The sequence below is a fragment of the Ranitomeya imitator genome, chromosome 5 (assembly GCF_032444005.1).
Source record: "Ranitomeya imitator isolate aRanImi1 chromosome 5, aRanImi1.pri, whole genome shotgun sequence".
Classification (NCBI taxonomy): Eukaryota; Metazoa; Chordata; class Amphibia; order Anura; family Dendrobatidae; genus Ranitomeya; species Ranitomeya imitator.
In genome coordinates, this window is record NC_091286.1 from 264,310,297 (window position 1) to 264,328,944 (window position 18,648).

The window sequence follows — 18,648 nt, forward strand, 5'->3', positions numbered from 1 at the left end:
TCACTTATATAGCGCTAATAATTCCACAGTGCTTTACAGACATTACCAGCACTGTCCCCATTGGGGCTCACAATCTAGATTCCCTATCAGTATGTCTTTGGAGTGTGGGAGGAAACTGGAGAACCCGGAGGAAACCCACACAAATATGGGGAGAACATACACACCCCTTGACATATCCATTTTTAGATCATTCTCTGATGGACATGCAGCAAAAACACATGTAATCATTTCATAACTTTATCAATGAAGTATTATTAAGGCGAAGTAACAGGAGGTAGACAAAATCGAACAGGTTTATTTAAAACCTGATCCACAAAAAAAGAGACAAAAAGAAGCAGCTAAAGAAACGTGATAAAAATGCACATATATATATATATATATATATATATATATATATATATATATATATATAACTAAATTAGATAATTGGTGCAGAAATGCTGCCAAAAATCTGCTGCATCAAAAACACACCAAAGACTCCTCACGGGAACATAGCCTAGAGCACTCATCAGGCTTGAGCAGACGTCATGTTTCCTTCATATATCACAATTCTAGCAATACCGTAATGTGATTTTTAGCCGCATCTGGCTGTACAGGTCGAGGTTAAAAAATGTTTTTACAATAGACGGGGAAACAAGATTTTTGGAATGAAAGATATGCATGTCCCGCCTGTAGACAGAACAGCATGTACTGTAACATAATATTCTTATAGAAAGGGTTTCCAAAACAGTTTGAAGCTGTTGAATAAGTATTATTTTCTAGATTATACGGCTGGAGGTAAAATTACATATAAACAGGGTTCTTCTGTAATTTTGCTTGGAAGTCTCCCTACGTGCATACACATATGGCGATCGCTTTAGCGGTTGCCCAGCTTGACAGCGACTTGTTTTCAGGTTCTCATACTACTCATAGCCTGAATCCCTGGTCTAACAATAGCCCTCTCTTCTCATCTAAACTGAGAATACAGCACTGCCTTCTGCTAGGATCAGATTCCTATGAAGCTTTTTCCACCCTCCAGCTCCATACATGACCCTAGTTTTGGCTTTGATTCTTTCCCCACTTTAAGCAGATACATTCACATACAAAGCAGGATGTAAAGTTGGCTTACCTTCCAAAGTGCCCCACATAGTCAAACAGCCCCTCCATGGCCTGGCAGCTGCAGCTCTGCTGTGGTGTTCAGCTTGAGATTTGACCCTGGATTCTTGTGCTTATTCAGCTGGGCAGAATTCTGGAGCCAAGTTGTTTTGTAACTAGTGTATTTCAGTTGATTATGGTGTTGTCAGTTTGCTCAGCTTTTGCAGATATTGAGTGTATGATCATAAAAGACTCTTTTATCAGTCTGTCATTTTTGTAAGGTGTGAAAGATGTGGAGTAATATAGTGTTCCTGCAGTGTGTTTATGAGCTGGTTCAGATGAGGAGTCTGCTGACTCAGACATGTGTTTGTAATGAGAGGTCTTGTAGAGACACAGCTCCTCCTTCACTTCCTAACTTCATGGACAGTTCCAGCAGAGCAATTTAAAGACAACATTGTTTTCCGTAATTCTGTCTATGTATGTAATGAGCTGTGCTCATTGGGGTGGTAATATATTTACCGATCACAGTCTTCTCCCATCTCCTGGGCAGTTCTCTTCTAGGTCACGTGACTCTAAATCAGACAGGAGTTTGCATGTACTGGAAGTCATTTTGTCAATGTACGGCTACTGTCACACTATCAGTATTTGGTCAGTATTTATAAGGCTAATTTCACACCAGCCTTCTTCCTCCGTTAAGCCCCGGCCACTGCCACACCTCTTCCTTCAGCTCCGCATGCATCCTGCGTACCCTATCTTTACATTGGGTACGCAGGCCATGCGGATGTATGTGGATGCCTCCGCATGCGTCTTTTTGACGCTGCGCCGACCGCAACAAAATACAACATGTTGCGTTCGATGCAGCTCAGCGCAGCCTCAAAACGTCGCTTGCGGAGGCATCCGCATACATCCGCATGGCCTGCGTACCCAATGTAAAGATAGGGTACGCAGGATGCATGCAGACGTATACGGCAGTGGTCGGGGCTTAACGGAGGAAGGCGGCTTTCATCCGCAGCCCTGCCGAACGCTAGTGTGAAACCAGCCTAAGCCAAAACCAGGAGTGGGTGATAAATGCAGAAGTGGTGACGTGTTTCTATTATACTTTTTCATTGATTGTTCCTTGCCTGGTTTTGGCTACAAATACTAATACTGACCAAATACTGAATGTGTGAACGTGGCTGAAGTCAATGGATTTATTTCTGAGCCCCCACACAGCAGTCCCTGCAAGATCAGGAAAAGAGGTGGAGCAGTCACGTGATGTAGAAAAGGATTGGATTGGAGAGGCATTGGAGACCGGGGAAGATGGTGATCAGTGAGTATGTTACCCTCCTACACTGCATTAAATAGGTAGATAGGATTAGGGAAAAAAACTGGGAATGCTTCTTTAAAGAGCAATTTTACCTGATTTTAAAATTCTTGCTAATATTAAACTCATCTAACTGAATAATGACTTTCAACATGGGGGGTTGATTAGATGTGGAACATAGTTCTTTTTTTTTTTTTTTCCAAAGATTTTATTTTAAGATAAACAGGCAATTCTGGAATAAGGGCAAGAAGTAAAGTGGGAGGGGAGGGGGTAGGAGTGATGAGGGTAGGGAAGGAAAGGGGGGGGGGGACATAGGGGATCAAATATAACAAGTATAGCAAATATTACACTTAATGCAATATAACTGAAAGAACATATATTAGATTATAAAGTAAAATATATGTAATGCCCAGAAACTCTGGGGATATGTGAAGTACAGAGGTATTGATTGCAAGCCATTTAAGGCCAATCATGTGTGAACAACAATTAAACATTTAGTTAATGAACAGAAATATGCAATTAAATGGTATTGCACCTATAAGTTAGTGGTGAATGAATTAAGTAATGGGTGGTGGAAAGGCCTTGTCCCATTTGCTCCACTTCTTGTAGAATTTTCAAAACTGATTATTGATCAAAGCGAAATTCAGTTCATGGGATCTATGTTGCTGGAATAATTGTAAAATGAAATCCGGATTTGGGAGTGTTTTGTTTTTCCAGTGGAAGGTGGTGGTATTTTTTGCTACAAGACATAAATGGATGAGTAAAGGTTGAAGTGCCAAATCCAATTCATCCAGATTAAGGGATAGAAGGGCCATTTGAGGGGTGAGGGTAAAGACTTTATTGGAAAGTTTATTGAAAGTAGTAGAAATCCAAGACCAAATTGATTTGACTTTAGGACATTCCCAAAACATATGTATTAGGTCTCCCTTGAAGCCGCAATCCCTCTAGCAGAGTGGTGAGGTTGAGGGACCAAAGTGTGCCAGTTTTGCCGGTGTAAGATACCATCTGCTGATAGTTTTGAAGTGCGTCTCTTGAAGCGGAAATTAGATTGTGGAGTTAGGGTATGTTTCCACGTGCAGGAAACGCTGCGTGTCTGACGCTGCATAGAGCCGCAGCGTCAGACACGCAGCGTCCAGATGTTACAGCATAGTGGAGGGGATTTAATGAAATCCCGTCTCCACTATGCGTGGTAACACGCACGCGGCGGCCCTGCGACTCCGGACATGCTGCGCGTCTTTTCAGATCGCAGCATGTCCGTATATCTTGCAGCGACGCTGCGTCGCCGCAAGATATAGCACAGGGCCCTATGCGATGGGTGCGATGATGCCGGATGTGTGCTGTGAACACATCCGGCATCATCGCGTCCCAGAAGGGGGCGGGGCTTAGCGCCGAGCGGCAAAGCCGCTCCGACGATACCGCCGGCCATCCTGATCGTGGACACGCAGCCTTATAGGTTATGGCGAGAGCCTCTTCCCATTGCTCTGGGGAAAAGATAGAGTCCAGGGTTTTTTCCCAGGTAATCATGTAGGGGCTTTTTGACAGACTTTCATCATTGTTGAAGGAGTCGTAAAGGAAGCCATGGCTCCAGAAAATTTTATGATGCGGATTATTTAGGACTTTAATGGAAGCATGAGTGAAGTTGATTTTTGAATTGAGAAATGCAAAGATATTATCTTTTAGGAGAATGAATTCTGTGAATAAGGAAAAGGGGACATTTTTTCTCAGCGATATGAAATCTAGGAAATTACAGCCATTGTGAATATCCCCCAATTTTGTCATTTTCAATTCTGACCAAATGGCAGGGAGAGTTTTGTTAGAGAGGCTAAAAATGAGTGAGGGGAAGTTTTTTAGAATGGAGAATTTGTGTGTCCGTCTCCTTGGTTTGGAGAATTTGCTCCATGCTTGGGCAATGGTAAGGAATAAAGGATGGGCATTTAGGCTGGGAAGGTGGTTTGAGATTGCTTGAATAATAATGTTACTTAGTTGGTTACCATTATTTAAAAATAGTTCTAAGTCGAACCAAGCTGGAGAATCATAATGAAAAATCCAATGAGCACTTCGTTTGATCAGCAGAGTTTGGTAGTGGGCAATAATGTTGGGAAGGCCCATGCTCCCGTGGAACATAGTTCTTTTGAGCAAATAGAAGTGCAGCACCCCAGGAGTTCGGATACCACAGTGGTACTGCCTTCCTCTCGGGGAGGGTGATGCCATGCCTGGAAATGAGGAGGATCCCTTTGACAGGTAATTTGTACATGCAACATGTTCTGACTCTAGGCCAAAAGGGGGAGCTGTAGACATGGTTTCAGGGGAGCATCCCTAGATATATATAGTCTGGCTTGGAAGAGGAGTTAGTTCAGTCTGGAGTTTGTGTGAGACAGAGGAGGGAGGAGCAGAGGAGAAGTGAGGAGCTGGAGGGGAGCTGCGACTGGGCTCCCTCCATGCTGAAGCACAGAGACCGGACACTGGGAGTCAGAGGCTGTGTAGGACTTCATGCCCCACAACAGAAACCGGATTGTAGGAGATTGAAAGTAACTTGTCCACACCTACACCCTGAGGTACAGCAACATACAGAGCCTGGAGACACCATGAATAGAGATCCCTATAAAAAAGGCTCGCTTTGCCTACCATGCAGGAACTGTCGCAGGACAGAGAGTGAGAGAGGACCTTGAAAGAAGCCATAGGCAGCAAGTGACTATTATACAGCGCACTGAGGAAGGCTCCCTATCTGATCTGGCAAAGGGATTTCAACCAGTTTCCAGGCTGCCTTGACTCCACAGTCACCTGTTGCTGGTACCCTGGACTATGGCCATTGTTATGATAGGCAATTCAGTAACACAATGTACATAGCGATCAGAGCACATACAGTGATCTGACAATAACCCAAAATAATAGAACGAGCTCTGAGACGTGGAAACTCTGTAGACCGCAATTCCTGATCCTCTCCAAACACAACTAGAGGCAGCTGTGGATTGCGCCTAACGCTCCCTATGCAACTCGGCACAGCCTGAGAAACTAACTAGCCTGAAGATAGAAAAATAAGCCTACCTTGCCTCAGAGAAATACCCCAAAGGAAAAGGCAGCCCCCCACATATAATGACTGTGAGTAAGATGAAAAGACAAACGTAGGGATGAAATAGATTCAGCAAAGTGAGGCCCGATATTCTAGACAGAACGAGGATAGGAAAGAAAACTTTGCGGTCTACACAAAACCCTAAAGAAAACCGCGCAAAGGGGGCAAAAAGACCCTCCGTACCGAACTAACGGCACGGAGGTACACCCTTTGCGTCCCAGAGCTTCCAGCAAAACAAATAGACAAGCTGGACAGAAAAAATAGCAACAAATAGCAAAGAAGCACTTAGCTATGCAGAGCAGCAGGCCACAGGAATGATCCAGAGAAACACAAGTCCAACACTGGAACATTGACAGGAAGCATGGATCAAAGCATCAGGTGGAGTTAAGTAGAGAAGCAGCTAACGACCTCACCAGATCACCTGAGGGAGGAAACTCAGAAGCTGCAGTACCACTTTCCTCCACAAACGGAAGCTCCCAGAGAGAATCAGCCGAAGTACCACTTGTGACCACAGGAGTGAACTCTGCCACAGAATTCACAACAGGCCATAAATTACCAGTAAAGCAGGTAAAGAGACTGCAGCCTTTTATTCTCTGATTATTTCTGGCACCACACTATCTTTGCCAAATACACCGAGAGCCTTGGGATCCAGCTTCACCTGAGGGAAGCCATACCATCCTTGCTGCAGTGCCATCACTCCCCTGAGGGCCCCTTTAAGCAGCATCAGTCACCCCTGAACAAATATCACAGGTGGCGCCACGAACATTTTTATTTCTAAAAACCCCTTTAAAGACATTTCCTTTAATTTGGACTCCCAGGGCCATGGACCGGGTTGCTGCCACGGTGACCACTGTTATGAAAGGTAATTCAGTACCACAATGGACATAGAGGTCAGCGCACATACAGTGACCTGGCAATAACCCAAAAAACAAGAACGAGCTCTGAGACGTGGGAACTCTGTTGACCGCAATCCCTAATCCTCTCCAACCACACTAAAGGCAGCCGTGGATTGCGCCTAACGCTCCCTATGCAACTCGGCACGGCCTGAGAAACTAGCTAGCCTGAAGATAGAAAATAAGCCTACCTTGCCTCAGAGAAATACCCCAAAGGAAAAGGCAGCCCCCACATATAATGACTGTGAGTTAAGATGAAAAGACAAACGTAGAGATGAAATAGATTTAGCAAAGTGAGGCCCAACTTTCTGAACAGAGCGAGGATAGGAAAGGTAACTTTGCGGTCAACACAAAACCCTACAAACACCACGCAAAGGGGGCAAAAAGACCCTCCGTACCGAACTAACGGCACGGAGGTACACCCTCTGCGTCCCAGAGCTTCCAGCAAGCAGAAAAAAACAAATTGACAAGCTGGACAGAAAAAAACAGCAAACAAATAGCAAAGAGGAACTTAGCTATGCAGAGCAGCAGGCCACAGGAATGATCCAGGAGGAAACAGGTCCAATACTAGAACATTGACTGGAGGCCAGGATCAAAGCACTAGGTGGAGTTAAATAGAGCAGCACCTAACGACTTCACCACATCACCTGAGGAAGGAAACTCAGAAGCCGCAGTACCACTTTCCTCCACCAACGGAAGCTCACAGAGAGAACCAGCCGAAGTACCACTTGTGACCACAGGAGGGAGCTCTGCCACAGAATTCACAACAGTACCCCCCCCCTTGAGGAGGGGTCACCGAACCCTCACCAGAGCTCCCAGGACGACCAGGATGAGCCATATGAAGGGCACAAACAAGATCGGGAGCATGGACATCAGAGGCAAAGACCCAGGAATTATCTTCCTGAGCATAACCCTTCCACTTAACCAGATACTGGAGTTTCCGCCTTGAAACACGAGAATCCAAAATCTTCTCCACAATATACTCCAACTCCCCCTCCACCAAAACCGAGGCAGGAGGATCAACAGATGGAACCATAGGTGCCACGTATCTCCGCAACAATGACCTATGGAATACGTTATGTATGGAAAAAGAATCTGGAAGGGTCAGACGAAAAGACACAGGATTAAGAACCTCAGAAATCCTATACAGACCAATAAAACGAGGTTTAAACTTAGGAGAGGAAACCTTCATAGGGATATGACGAGAAGATAACCAAACCAAGTCCCCAACCCGAAGTCGGGGACCCACACAGCGTCTGCGATTAGCGAAACGTTGAGCCTTCTCCTGGGACAAAGTCAAATTGTCCACTACATGAGTCCAAATCTGCTGCAACCTGTCCACCACAGTATCCACACCAGGACAGTCCGAAGACTCAACCTGCCCTGAAGAGAAACGAGGATGGAACCCAGAGTTGCAGAAAAACGGTGAAACCAAGGTAGCCGAGCTGGCCCGATTATTAAGGGCGAACTCAGCCAAAGGCAAAAAGGACACCCAGTCATCCTGATCAGCAGAAACAAAGCATCTCAGATATGTTTCCAAGGTCTGATTGGTTCGTTCGGTCTGGCCATTAGTCTGAGGATGGAAAGCCGAGGAAAAAGACAAGTCAATGCCCATCCTACCACAAAAGGCTCGCCAAAACCTCGAAACAAACTGGGAACCTCTGTCAGAAACGATATTCTCTGGAATGCCATGTAAACGAACCACATGCTGGAAAAACAATGGCACCAAATTAGAGGAGGAAGGCAATTTAGACAAGGGTACCAAATGGACCATCTTAGAGAAGCGATCACAGACCACCCAAATGACTGACATCTTTTGAGAGACGGGAAGATCTGAAATAAAATCCATAGAGATATGTGTCCAAGGCCTCTTCGGGACCGGCAAGGGCAAAAGCAACCCACTGGCACAAGAACAGCAGGGCTTAGCCCGAGCACAAATCCCACAGGACTGCACAAAAGTACGCACATCCCGCGACAGAGATGGCCACCAAAAGGATCTAGCCACTAACTCTCTGGTACCAAAGATTCCAGGATGACCAGCCAACACCGAACAATGAACCTCAGAGATAACTTTATTCGTCCACCTATCAGGGACAAACAGTTTCTCCGCTGGGCAACGATCAGGTTTATTAGCCTGAAATTTTTGCAGCACCCACCGCAAATCAGGGGAGATGGCAGACACAATTACTCCCTCTTTGAGGATACCCGCCGGCTCAGATACACCCGGAGAGTCGGGCACAAAACTCCTAGACAGAGCATCCGCCTTCACATTTTTAGAGCCCGGAAGGTATGAAATCACAAAGTCAAAACGGGCAAAAAACAACGACCAACGAGCTTGTCTAGGATTCAACCGCTTGGCGGACTCGAGATAAGTCAAGTTCTTATGATCAGTCAAGACCACCACGCGATGCTTAGCTCCTTCAAGCCAATGACGCCACTCCTCGAATGCCCACTTCATGGCCAGCAACTCTCGATTGCCCACATCATAATTTCGCTCAGCAGGCGAAAACTTCCTGGAAAAGAAGGCGCATGGTTTCATCACCGAGCAATCAGAACTTCTCTGCGACAAAACAGCCCCTGCTCCAATCTCAGAAGCATCAACCTCGACCTCAAATGGAAGCGAAACATCTGGTTGACACAACACAGGGGCAGAAGAAAAACGACGCTTCAACTCTTGAAAAGCTTCCACCGCAGCAGAAGACCAATTGACCAAATCAGCACCTTTCTTGGTCAAATCGGTCAATGGTTTAGCAATACTAGAAAAATTGCAGATGAAGCGACGATAAAAATTAGCAAAGCCCAGGAACTTTTGCAGACTTTTCAGAGATGTTGGCTGAGTCCAATTATGGATGGCTTGGACCTTAACAGGGTCCATCTCGATAGTAGAAGGGGAAAAGATGAACCCCAAAAATGAAACCTTCTGAACACCAAAGAGACACTTTGATCCCTTCACAAACAAAGAATTAGCACGCAGGACCTGAAACACCGTTCTGACCTGCTTCACATGAGACTCCCAATCATCCGAGAAGATCAAAATGTCATCTAAGTACACAATCAGGAATTTATCCAGGTACTCTCGGAAGATGTCATGCATAAAGGACTGAAACACTGATGGAGCATTGGCAAGTCCAAATGGCATTACTAGATACTCAAAATGGCCCTCGGGCGTATTAAATGCAGTTTTCCATTCATCGCCTCGCTTAATACGCACAAGATTATACGCACCACGAAGATCTATCTTGGTGAACCAACTAGCCCCCTTAATCCGAGCAAACAAATCAGATAACAATGGCAAGGGGTACTGAAATTTAACCGTGATCTTATTTAGAAGGCGGTAATCTATATAAGGTCTCAGTGAACCATCCTTCTTGGCTACAAAAAAGAACCCTGCTCCTAATGGCGACGATGACGGGCGAATATGCCCCTTCTCCAAAGACTCCTTCACATAACTCCGCATAGCGGCGTGCTCAGGCACAGATAAATTAAACAGTCGACCTTTTGGGAATTTACTACCAGGAATCAAATCGATAGCACAATCACAATCCCTATGCGGAGGTAGGGTATCGGACTTGTGCTCATCAAATAAATCCCGGTAATCAGACAAGAACTCAGGAACCTCAGAAGGGGTGGATGACGAAATAGTCAGAAATGGGACATCACCATGTACCCCCTGACAACCCCAGCTGGACACAGACATGGATTTCCAATCTAATACTGGATTATGGACTTGTAGCCATGGCAACGCCAACACGACCACATCATGCAGATTATGCAACACCAGAAAGCGAATAACCTCCTGATGTGCAGGAGCCATGCACATGGTCAGCTGGGTCCAGTACTGAGGCTTATTCTTGGCCAAAGGCGTAGCATCAATTCCTCTCAATGGAATAGGACACTGCAAGGGCTCCAAGAAAAACCCACAACGCCTAGCATACTCCAAGTCCATCAAATTCAAAGCAGCGCCTGAGTCCACAAATGCCATGACAGAATACGATGACAAAGAGCAGATCAAGGTAACAGACAGAAGAAATTTTGACTGTACCGTACCAATGGTGGCAGACCTAGCGAACCGCTTAGTGCGCTTAGGACAATCAGAGATGGCATGAGTGGAATCACCACAGTAGAAACACAGCCCATTCAGACGTCTGTGTTCTTGCCGTTCAACTCTGGTCAAAGTCCTATCGCACTGCATAGACTCAGGTTTAAGCTCAGGTAATATCGCCAAATGGTGCACAGATTTACGCTCGCGCAAGCGTCGACCGATCTGAATGGCCAAAGACATAGACTCATTCAGACCAGCAGGCATAGGAAATCCCACCATGACATCCTTAAGGGCTTCAGAGAGACCTTTTCTGAAAATAGCTGCGAGCGCACCTTCATTCCACTGAGTGAGTACGGACCACTTTCTAAATTTCTGACAATATACCTCTATTTCATCCTGACCCTGACACAGAGCCAGAAAAATTTTTCTCTGCCTGATCCACAGAATTAGGCTCATCGTACAGCAATCCGAGCGCCAGGAAAAATGCATTGATATTACTTAATGCAGGATCTCCTGACGCAAGAGAAAATGCCCAGTCCTGAGGGTCGCCACGCAAAAAAGAAATAACGATCCTAACTTGTTGAACTGGGTCACCAGAGGAGCGAGGTTTCAAAGCCAGAAATAGTTTACAATTATTTTTGAAACTCAGAAATTTAGTTCTATCTCCAAAAAACAAATCAGGAATAGGAATTCTCGGTTCTAACATAGAATTCTGAACCACAAAGTCTTGAATACTTTGTACTCTTGCCGTGAGCTGATCCACACATGAAGACAGACCTTTAATGTCCATTGCTACACCTGTGTCCTGAACCACCCAAATGTCTAGGGGAAAAAAAAGGCAAAACACAGTGCAAAGAAAAAAAAGTTGGTCTCAGAACTTCTTTTTTCCCTCTATTGGGAATCATTAGTACTTTTGGCCTCCAGTACTGTTATGAAAGGTAATTCAGTACCACAATGGACATAGAGGTCAGCGCACATACAGTGACCTGGCAATAACCCAAAAAACAAGAACGAGCTCTGAGACGTGGGAACTCTGTTGACCGCAATCCCTAATCCTCTCCAACCACACTAAAGGCAGCCGTGGATTGCGCCTAACGCTCCCTATGCAACTCGGCACGGCCTGAGAAACTAGCTAGCCTGAAGATAGAAAATAAGCCTACCTTGCCTCAGAGAAATACCCCAAAGGAAAAGGCAGCCCCCACATATAATGACTGTGAGTTAAGATGAAAAGACAAACGTAGAGATGAAATAGATTTAGCAAAGTGAGGCCCAACTTTCTGAACAGAGCGAGGATAGGAAAGGTAACTTTGCGGTCAACACAAAACCCTACAAACACCACGCAAAGGGGGCAAAAAGACCCTCCGTACCGAACTAACGGCACGGAGGTACACCCTTTGCGTCCCAGAGCTTCCAGCAAAACAAATAGACAAGCTGGACAGAAAAATAGCAACAAATAGCAAAGAAGCACTTAGCTATGCAGAGCAGCAGGCCACAGGAATGATCCAGAGAAACACAAGTCCAACACTGGAACATTGACAGGAAGCATGGATCAAAGCATCAGGTGGAGTTAAGTAGAGAAGCAGCTAACGACCTCACCAGATCACCTGAGGGAGGAAACTCAGAAGCTGCAGTACCACTTTCCTCCACAAACGGAAGCTCCCAGAGAGAATCAGCCGAAGTACCACTTGTGAGTGACCACAGGAGTGAACTCTGCCACAGAATTCACAACAGGCCATAAATTACCAGTAAAGCAGGTAAAGAGACTGCAGCCTTTTATTCTCTGATTATTTCTGGCACCACACTATCTTTGCCAAATACACCGAGAGCCTTGGGATCCAGCTTCACCTGAGGGAAGCCATACCATCCTTGCTGCAGTGCCATCACTCCCCTGAGGGCCCCTTTAAGCAGCATCAGTCACCCCTGAACAAATATCACAGGTGGCGCCACGAACATTTTTATTTCTAAAAACCCCTTTAAAGACATTTCCTTTAATTTGGACTCCCAGGGCCATGGACCGGGTTGCTGCCACGGTGACCACTGTTATGAAAGGTAATTCAGTACCACAATGGACATAGAGGTCAGCGCACATACAGTGACCTGGCAATAACCCAAAAAACAAGAACGAGCTCTGAGACGTGGGAACTCTGTTGACCGCAATCCCTAATCCTCTCCAACCACACTAAAGGCAGCCGTGGATTGCGCCTAACGCTCCCTATGCAACTCGGCACGGCCTGAGAAACTAGCTAGCCTGAAGATACAAAATAAGCCTACCTTGCCTCAGAGAAATACCCCAAAGGAAAAGGCAGCCCCCACATATAATGACTGTGAGTTAAGATGAAAAGACAAACGTAGAGATGAAATAGATTTAGCAAAGTGAGGCCCAACTTTCTGAACAGAGCGAGGATAGGAAAGGTAACTTTGCGGTCAACACAAAACCCTACAAACACCACGCAAAGGGGGCAAAAAGACCCTCCGTACCGAACTAACGGCACGGAGGTACACCCTCTGCGTCCCAGAGCTTCCAGCAAGCAGAAAAAAAACAAATTGACAAGCTGGACAGAAAAAAACAGCAAACAAATAGCAAAGAGGAACTTAGCTATGCAGAGCAGCAGGCCACAGGAACGATCCAGGAGGAAACAGGTCCAATACTAGAACATTGACTGGAGGCCAGGATCAAAGCACTAGGTGGAGTTAAATAGAGCAGCACCTAACGACTTCACCACATCACCTGAGGAAGGAAACTCAGAAGCCGCAGTACCACTTTCCTCCACCAACGGAAGCTCACAGAGAGAACCAGCCGAAGTACCACTTGTGACCACAGGAGGGAGCTCTGCCACAGAATTCACAACAGACCACCCCTTTAATGATGACTGGACCCGGTACTGAGTACCCCTAGGCCCTGGCAGGCGCTCCAGAAGCTGTTATGGTGGGATATGGTCTGTGGATATCATTTTATTTGTATTAATATATTACTGATTTTCATGGTGTTCTCTTGTAGGATGAGTTACTTGCTAATTGATGAATGGCTGTTGCTGCCATCTGATATCAGCCCCCCACAGTACTGTATTGTTGTCTTCTCATATGGTCAGTGAATAATCCTGTTTGCTAATATGTTAATGACAACTAGCTAGTTGAAACAAGGAGCCCCAGTGACCTTCCCCCTCCGGACCTGTGAATGAGGGGAGGGACTTTTAAAATATCAGGGAGGTGAGACACAGATCAGTCCTGTGTGGAATGATGATGTGTTCACAGCACCTCAGAGAGAAAGAAGAGTATGTGGATTGTGTTATCCTCTGTCTGCTGGATTGTTGGACTTTTATCCTATTACTGAACTGCATTCGGGTTTTGGACTATCTTATCCTTTGTGTGGTGGATTGTATATGGGCCTTTTGTATTTTTGCCTAAATAAAGGTCTTGGAAATGTTCACTATTCTCTTGCTCTGTTGATTGTGTGATACCGGAGAAGGACCCCGTGAGAAGGACCCCCTGATAGAAGCAATAACTAAGGAAGGACCTGTGTAGGAAATGAAACATGGCAGCGGTTTTTACAACATAAGAATGCACATATGACTTTATGGTGTTGTAATAAGGCAAAATATTAGTTTATTGAAGGGGTTTTTGGTGCTGGATATAAGTGTTTTATGCTATGATCATCACTGATAGCCCCTGAGTTTCTGACCCAGACTCCCAGAATCCGCATCAAATAATATCTGATTGTTGAGCTTTATTATGACAAATCTAACCCTAGACTTTTAACTCCTTAGTGACAGAGCCAATTTGGTACTTTATGACTGAGCCAATTTTTACAATTCTGACTACTGTCACTTTATGAGACAGAATAAGGTGCAGACTCCTTCTGTACCCGGGAGAAGCAATTTATAGACCTGGTGACCACATACTAGATATAAATCCTTATGCAGTATGCAGGGTATGATATCAGTGAGTCTCCCAAGACACAGTATACTTGTCAAAAGTTCTTGCATCGTAGGGTTTGCACTCCAAGTGCTGTTGTTTTGTAAACTTCATTCCTTCGGCATGGCAGACTTAAAATGGTAATCAAATCTGTCAAGTTGTTCACAAGTCTGGGCAGAATCGGTAAATCACAACTCAATATTGCTCAAATATCCATGGTTATTTCCTGAAAATACCCTTCATCACAAATCATAGAAGTGCTTTCACACCATTCCTAGTCGTTGGAGTGTGGGCATCGCAAGCTGAATTTAAATTTTTTCACTGGAATCTCACCTACTGGAAAATTTATAGCTCTATGTGTTATAAATTTACCTTGTACTAGGTCTACCTCATATCAACGTTTTAAGCTATGCATGAGATTTATCTGTAACCATGGACTCTCTACCCACCTCACAGTCTGGCCCATTACCACATGGCTGCTGGTGAGGTTTCCTCCATTATAACGGGCAGTATCAAAAGTCTCTTTGTGGAAACAGCTAGAGTTAAAATCCTCATATGAGGTTAGGGGCACTGCGAGATATGTCATAGTATTAGAGGATGTTGGGCTATGGGTGCATATCCAGCAGTTCGTAGGAACATATTTAGAAACTATGATTTGCAGCTGGAAATGATGATACGTATTTGTCCCAGTCCTCCTTTAGTACCTCATTGAGAGTTAGGGAAAGGGATGCAATTGTCATCAGCATGGTCCAAAGGGGCAGGGTCATCATCTTTGCTGCTGCCTGGATTCAGGACCTTTCAGTGGCTGGCGTCAATCCAAGTGTCTTTGCCTTGGAGCTTGACAGAAGTAGCAGTGGTCAGTAACACTTGAAATGGATCACTATATCTGGGTTCCAATGGTCTTCTCATATGTCTCTTGACCATGACCCAGTGTCCTAGTACCATTGTGTGTATGCCTCTTATGCAAGTTAGGTTCTGGGATGGAGGAAAGATCACTATTATGAGTAACAGTCAAGACATATTCAGTGAGTACACTGTAGGAGAACTGCAGCTGCTGTAGGGACTACAACCCTGTTCAAGGGACACTACAAAACAGTATCTCATACGGGGACAGCTTCTCTCCACCCCTCCGGGTGGTTCTCACTGAATACAATGCAATAGTCAAGCAATCTACTCAGGACAAGTGTGTTTCCTCCATGCACTTCTGGATTTTTTTTATCTCTGAGTACCATTAAGGCGTTCCACCTTCTCACTACTTTGTGAGTCTAGCGAACATGTAAAGCCTGCTCTATAAAAAAAAGTTGCCATAATCTGTTTCATCAGTTCCTTAGTGAAGTGAGTTCCTCTGTCACTCTCTATGGTTCTGGGCACCCATATTTACAAACCGCCTCACTGACCAATCCTTTTTTTAACGTTGTTCACAGCCAAAGCTTCAGATCATCTTGAAAAGAGATCAATGCATACTAGGACATATTCAGCATCGGACTGGAGCACCTTGTGCCCACCAGAGAAAATCATTCTTGGGGCCCACTATGTAGCTACATAGAAATAAATACAAGACCACCAATTGTTCAGTAAAATGTGCTAATATTAGGGTAAAATATAAGGTAGCACACGTCTTAATTATGTAGCAGGGGTTGGGGTAGCCCCCTCAAAGAAAATAAAGTATCCCCCTCAGAGAATATAATATAGCCCCCACATAGAATATACAGTAGCCCCCTTCATAGAATATAATGTAGCCTCCCTTAGAATTTAATGCAGCCCCCTCACATAATATAATGCAACCCCCCTCATAGGGTATAATGCAGCACCCCACAAAATATAATGCAACCTGTCATGATCCCAATGGCAGGGGATCACAAAAGGACAAGCACAAAAACAAAACAAGCTCTAGGGTGATGGAACCTGAGCTGACCGCGATCCTGAACCTAAACACACAACTAGCAGTAGCCGGGGAACGTGCCTACGATGATTCCTAGACGTCTCGCGCCAGCCGAAGGATTAACTTCCCCTATAAGAAGAAACACAGACCTCACTTGCCTCCAGAGAAACACCCCACAGAAATAGCAGCCCCCCACATGTAATAACGGTGAAATGAGAGGAAAGCACATACGTAGTTATGAAAATAGAATCAGCAAAAATGAGGCCCGCTAAAGCTAGATAGCAGAGGATACAAAAGTGAACTGCGCGGTCAGCGAAAAACCCTTCAAAAAACCATCCTGAAATTACTTGAACTCATGTGCCAACTCATGGAACATGAGGAGTAATTTCAGCCCACTTGAGCAACAAGCAGCAAGGAATCACATATCTGCAAGCTGGACTAAGACAAAAAGTAAGCAAAACGTAGAACAGGAAAATCAAAACTTAGCTTGTCCTGAAGATAACAGACGCAGGGAGCAGAGGTAAAAAGACACGCTGATTACATTGATAGCCGGCGAGGAAATGACAAAAAAGCCAGGTTAAATAGGAAACACCCATAACCTGATGGAACAGGTGGACACCAGAGACCGCAGAGAACACAAGTCACCCAGTACCATCAGTAACCACCAGAGGGAGCCCAAAAACAGAACTCACAACAGTACCCCCCCCTTGAGGAGGGGTCACCGAACCCTCACGAGAACCACCAGGGCGACCAGGATGAGCCCTATGAAAAGCACGGACCAAATCGGCAGCATGAACATCAGAGGCAATCACCCAAGAATTATCCTCCTGACCATAACCCTTTCACTTGACCAAATACTGGAGTTTCCGTCTGGAAACACGAGAATCCAAGATCTTCTCCACAACATACTCCAATTCACCCTCCACCAGCACCGGAGCAGGAGGCTCAAGCGAAGGAACGACAGGTACCTCATACTTCCGCAACAACGACCGATGGAACACATCATGAATAGCAAACGATGCCGGGAGATCCAAACGAAACGACACAGGGTTAAGAATTTCCAAGATCCTATAGGGACCGATGAACCGAAGCTTGAACATAGGAGAAGAGACCTTCATAGGAACAAAACGAGAAGACAACCACACCAAGTCCCCAACAAGAAGTCGAGGACCCACGCGGCGACGGCGATTAGCAAACTGCTGAGCCCTCTCCTGGGAAAACTTCAAATTGTCCACCACATGACTCCAAATCCGATGCAACCTATCCACCACCATGTCCACTGCAGGACAATCAGAAGGCTCCACCTGACCAGAGGAAAAACGAGGATGAAACCCCGAATTACAAAAGAAAGGAGAAACCAAGGTAGCAGAACTAGCCCGATTATTAAGGGCAAACTCGGCAAGCGGCAAAAAGGAAACCCAGTCATCTTGATCAGCAGAAACAAAACACCTTAAATAAGTTTCTAAAGTCTGATTAGTTCGTTCCGTCTGGCCATTCATCTGGGGATGGAATGCAGACGAAAAGGACAAATCAATGCCCATCTTAGCACAGAACGTCCGCCAAAATCTAGACACAAACTGGGATCCCCTGTCAGAAACGATGTTCTCCGGAATGCCATGCAAACGGACCACGTTTTGAAAAAACAGAGGGACCAACTCAGAGGAGGAAGGTAACTTAGGCAAGGGTACCAGATGAACCATCTTAGAAAAGCGGTCACACACAACCCATATGACGGACATTTTTTGAGAGACAGGGAGATCCGAAATTAAGTCCATGGAAATGTGCGTCCAAGGCCTCTTCGGGATAGGCAAAGGTAACAACAATCCACTGGCCCGAGAACAGCAAGGCTTAGCCCGAGCGCAAACTCCACAAGACTGCACGAAAGAACGCACATCCCTCGACAAGGAAGGCCACCAAAAAGACCTGGCCACCAAGTCTCTAGTACCAAATATTCCAGGATGACCTGCCAACACAGAAGAATGGACCTCGGAGATGACTCTACTGGTCCAATTATCCGGAACAAACAGTCTTTCCGGCGGACAACGATCAGGTTTATCCGCCTGAAACTCCTGCAAAGCACGTCGCAAGTCTGGGGAGACAGCCGACAAAATCACCCCATCCCTAAGGATACCAGTGGGCTCAGAATTTCCAGGGGAGTCAGGCACAAAACTCCTAGAAAGAGCATCCGCCTTCACATTCTTTGAACCTGGCAGGTATGAAACCACAAAATTGAAACGGGAGAAAAACAGTGACCAACGAGCCTGTCTAGGATTCAGACGCTTGGCAGACTCAAGGTACATCAGATTTTTGTGATCAGTCAAGACCACCACACGATGTCTAGCACCCTCAAGCCAATGACGCCACTCCTCAAATGCCCACTTCATGGCCAAAAGCTCCCGATTACCAACATCATAATTCCGTTCAGCGGGCGAAAATTTTCTAGAAAAGAACGCACATGGCTTCATCACTGAG

General features: G+C 45.4%; 1 protein-coding gene across 1 annotated transcript in view; it reads right to left on the reverse strand.

The window, feature by feature from the left end:
• The window catches only part of SLC22A16 (solute carrier family 22 member 16), a 174,727-nt gene extending 173,167 nt beyond the window's left edge, over positions 1 to 1,560 (reverse strand). Inside the window, exon 1 of the mRNA XM_069726137.1 lies at positions 1,109 to 1,560. Coding sequence (XP_069582238.1) covers positions 1,109 to 1,146 — 38 coding nt within the window. The 5' untranslated portion in view covers positions 1,147 to 1,560. The remainder of the gene's footprint in view (positions 1 to 1,108) is intronic.
• Between the last annotated feature and the right edge of the window lie 17,088 nt (positions 1,561 to 18,648).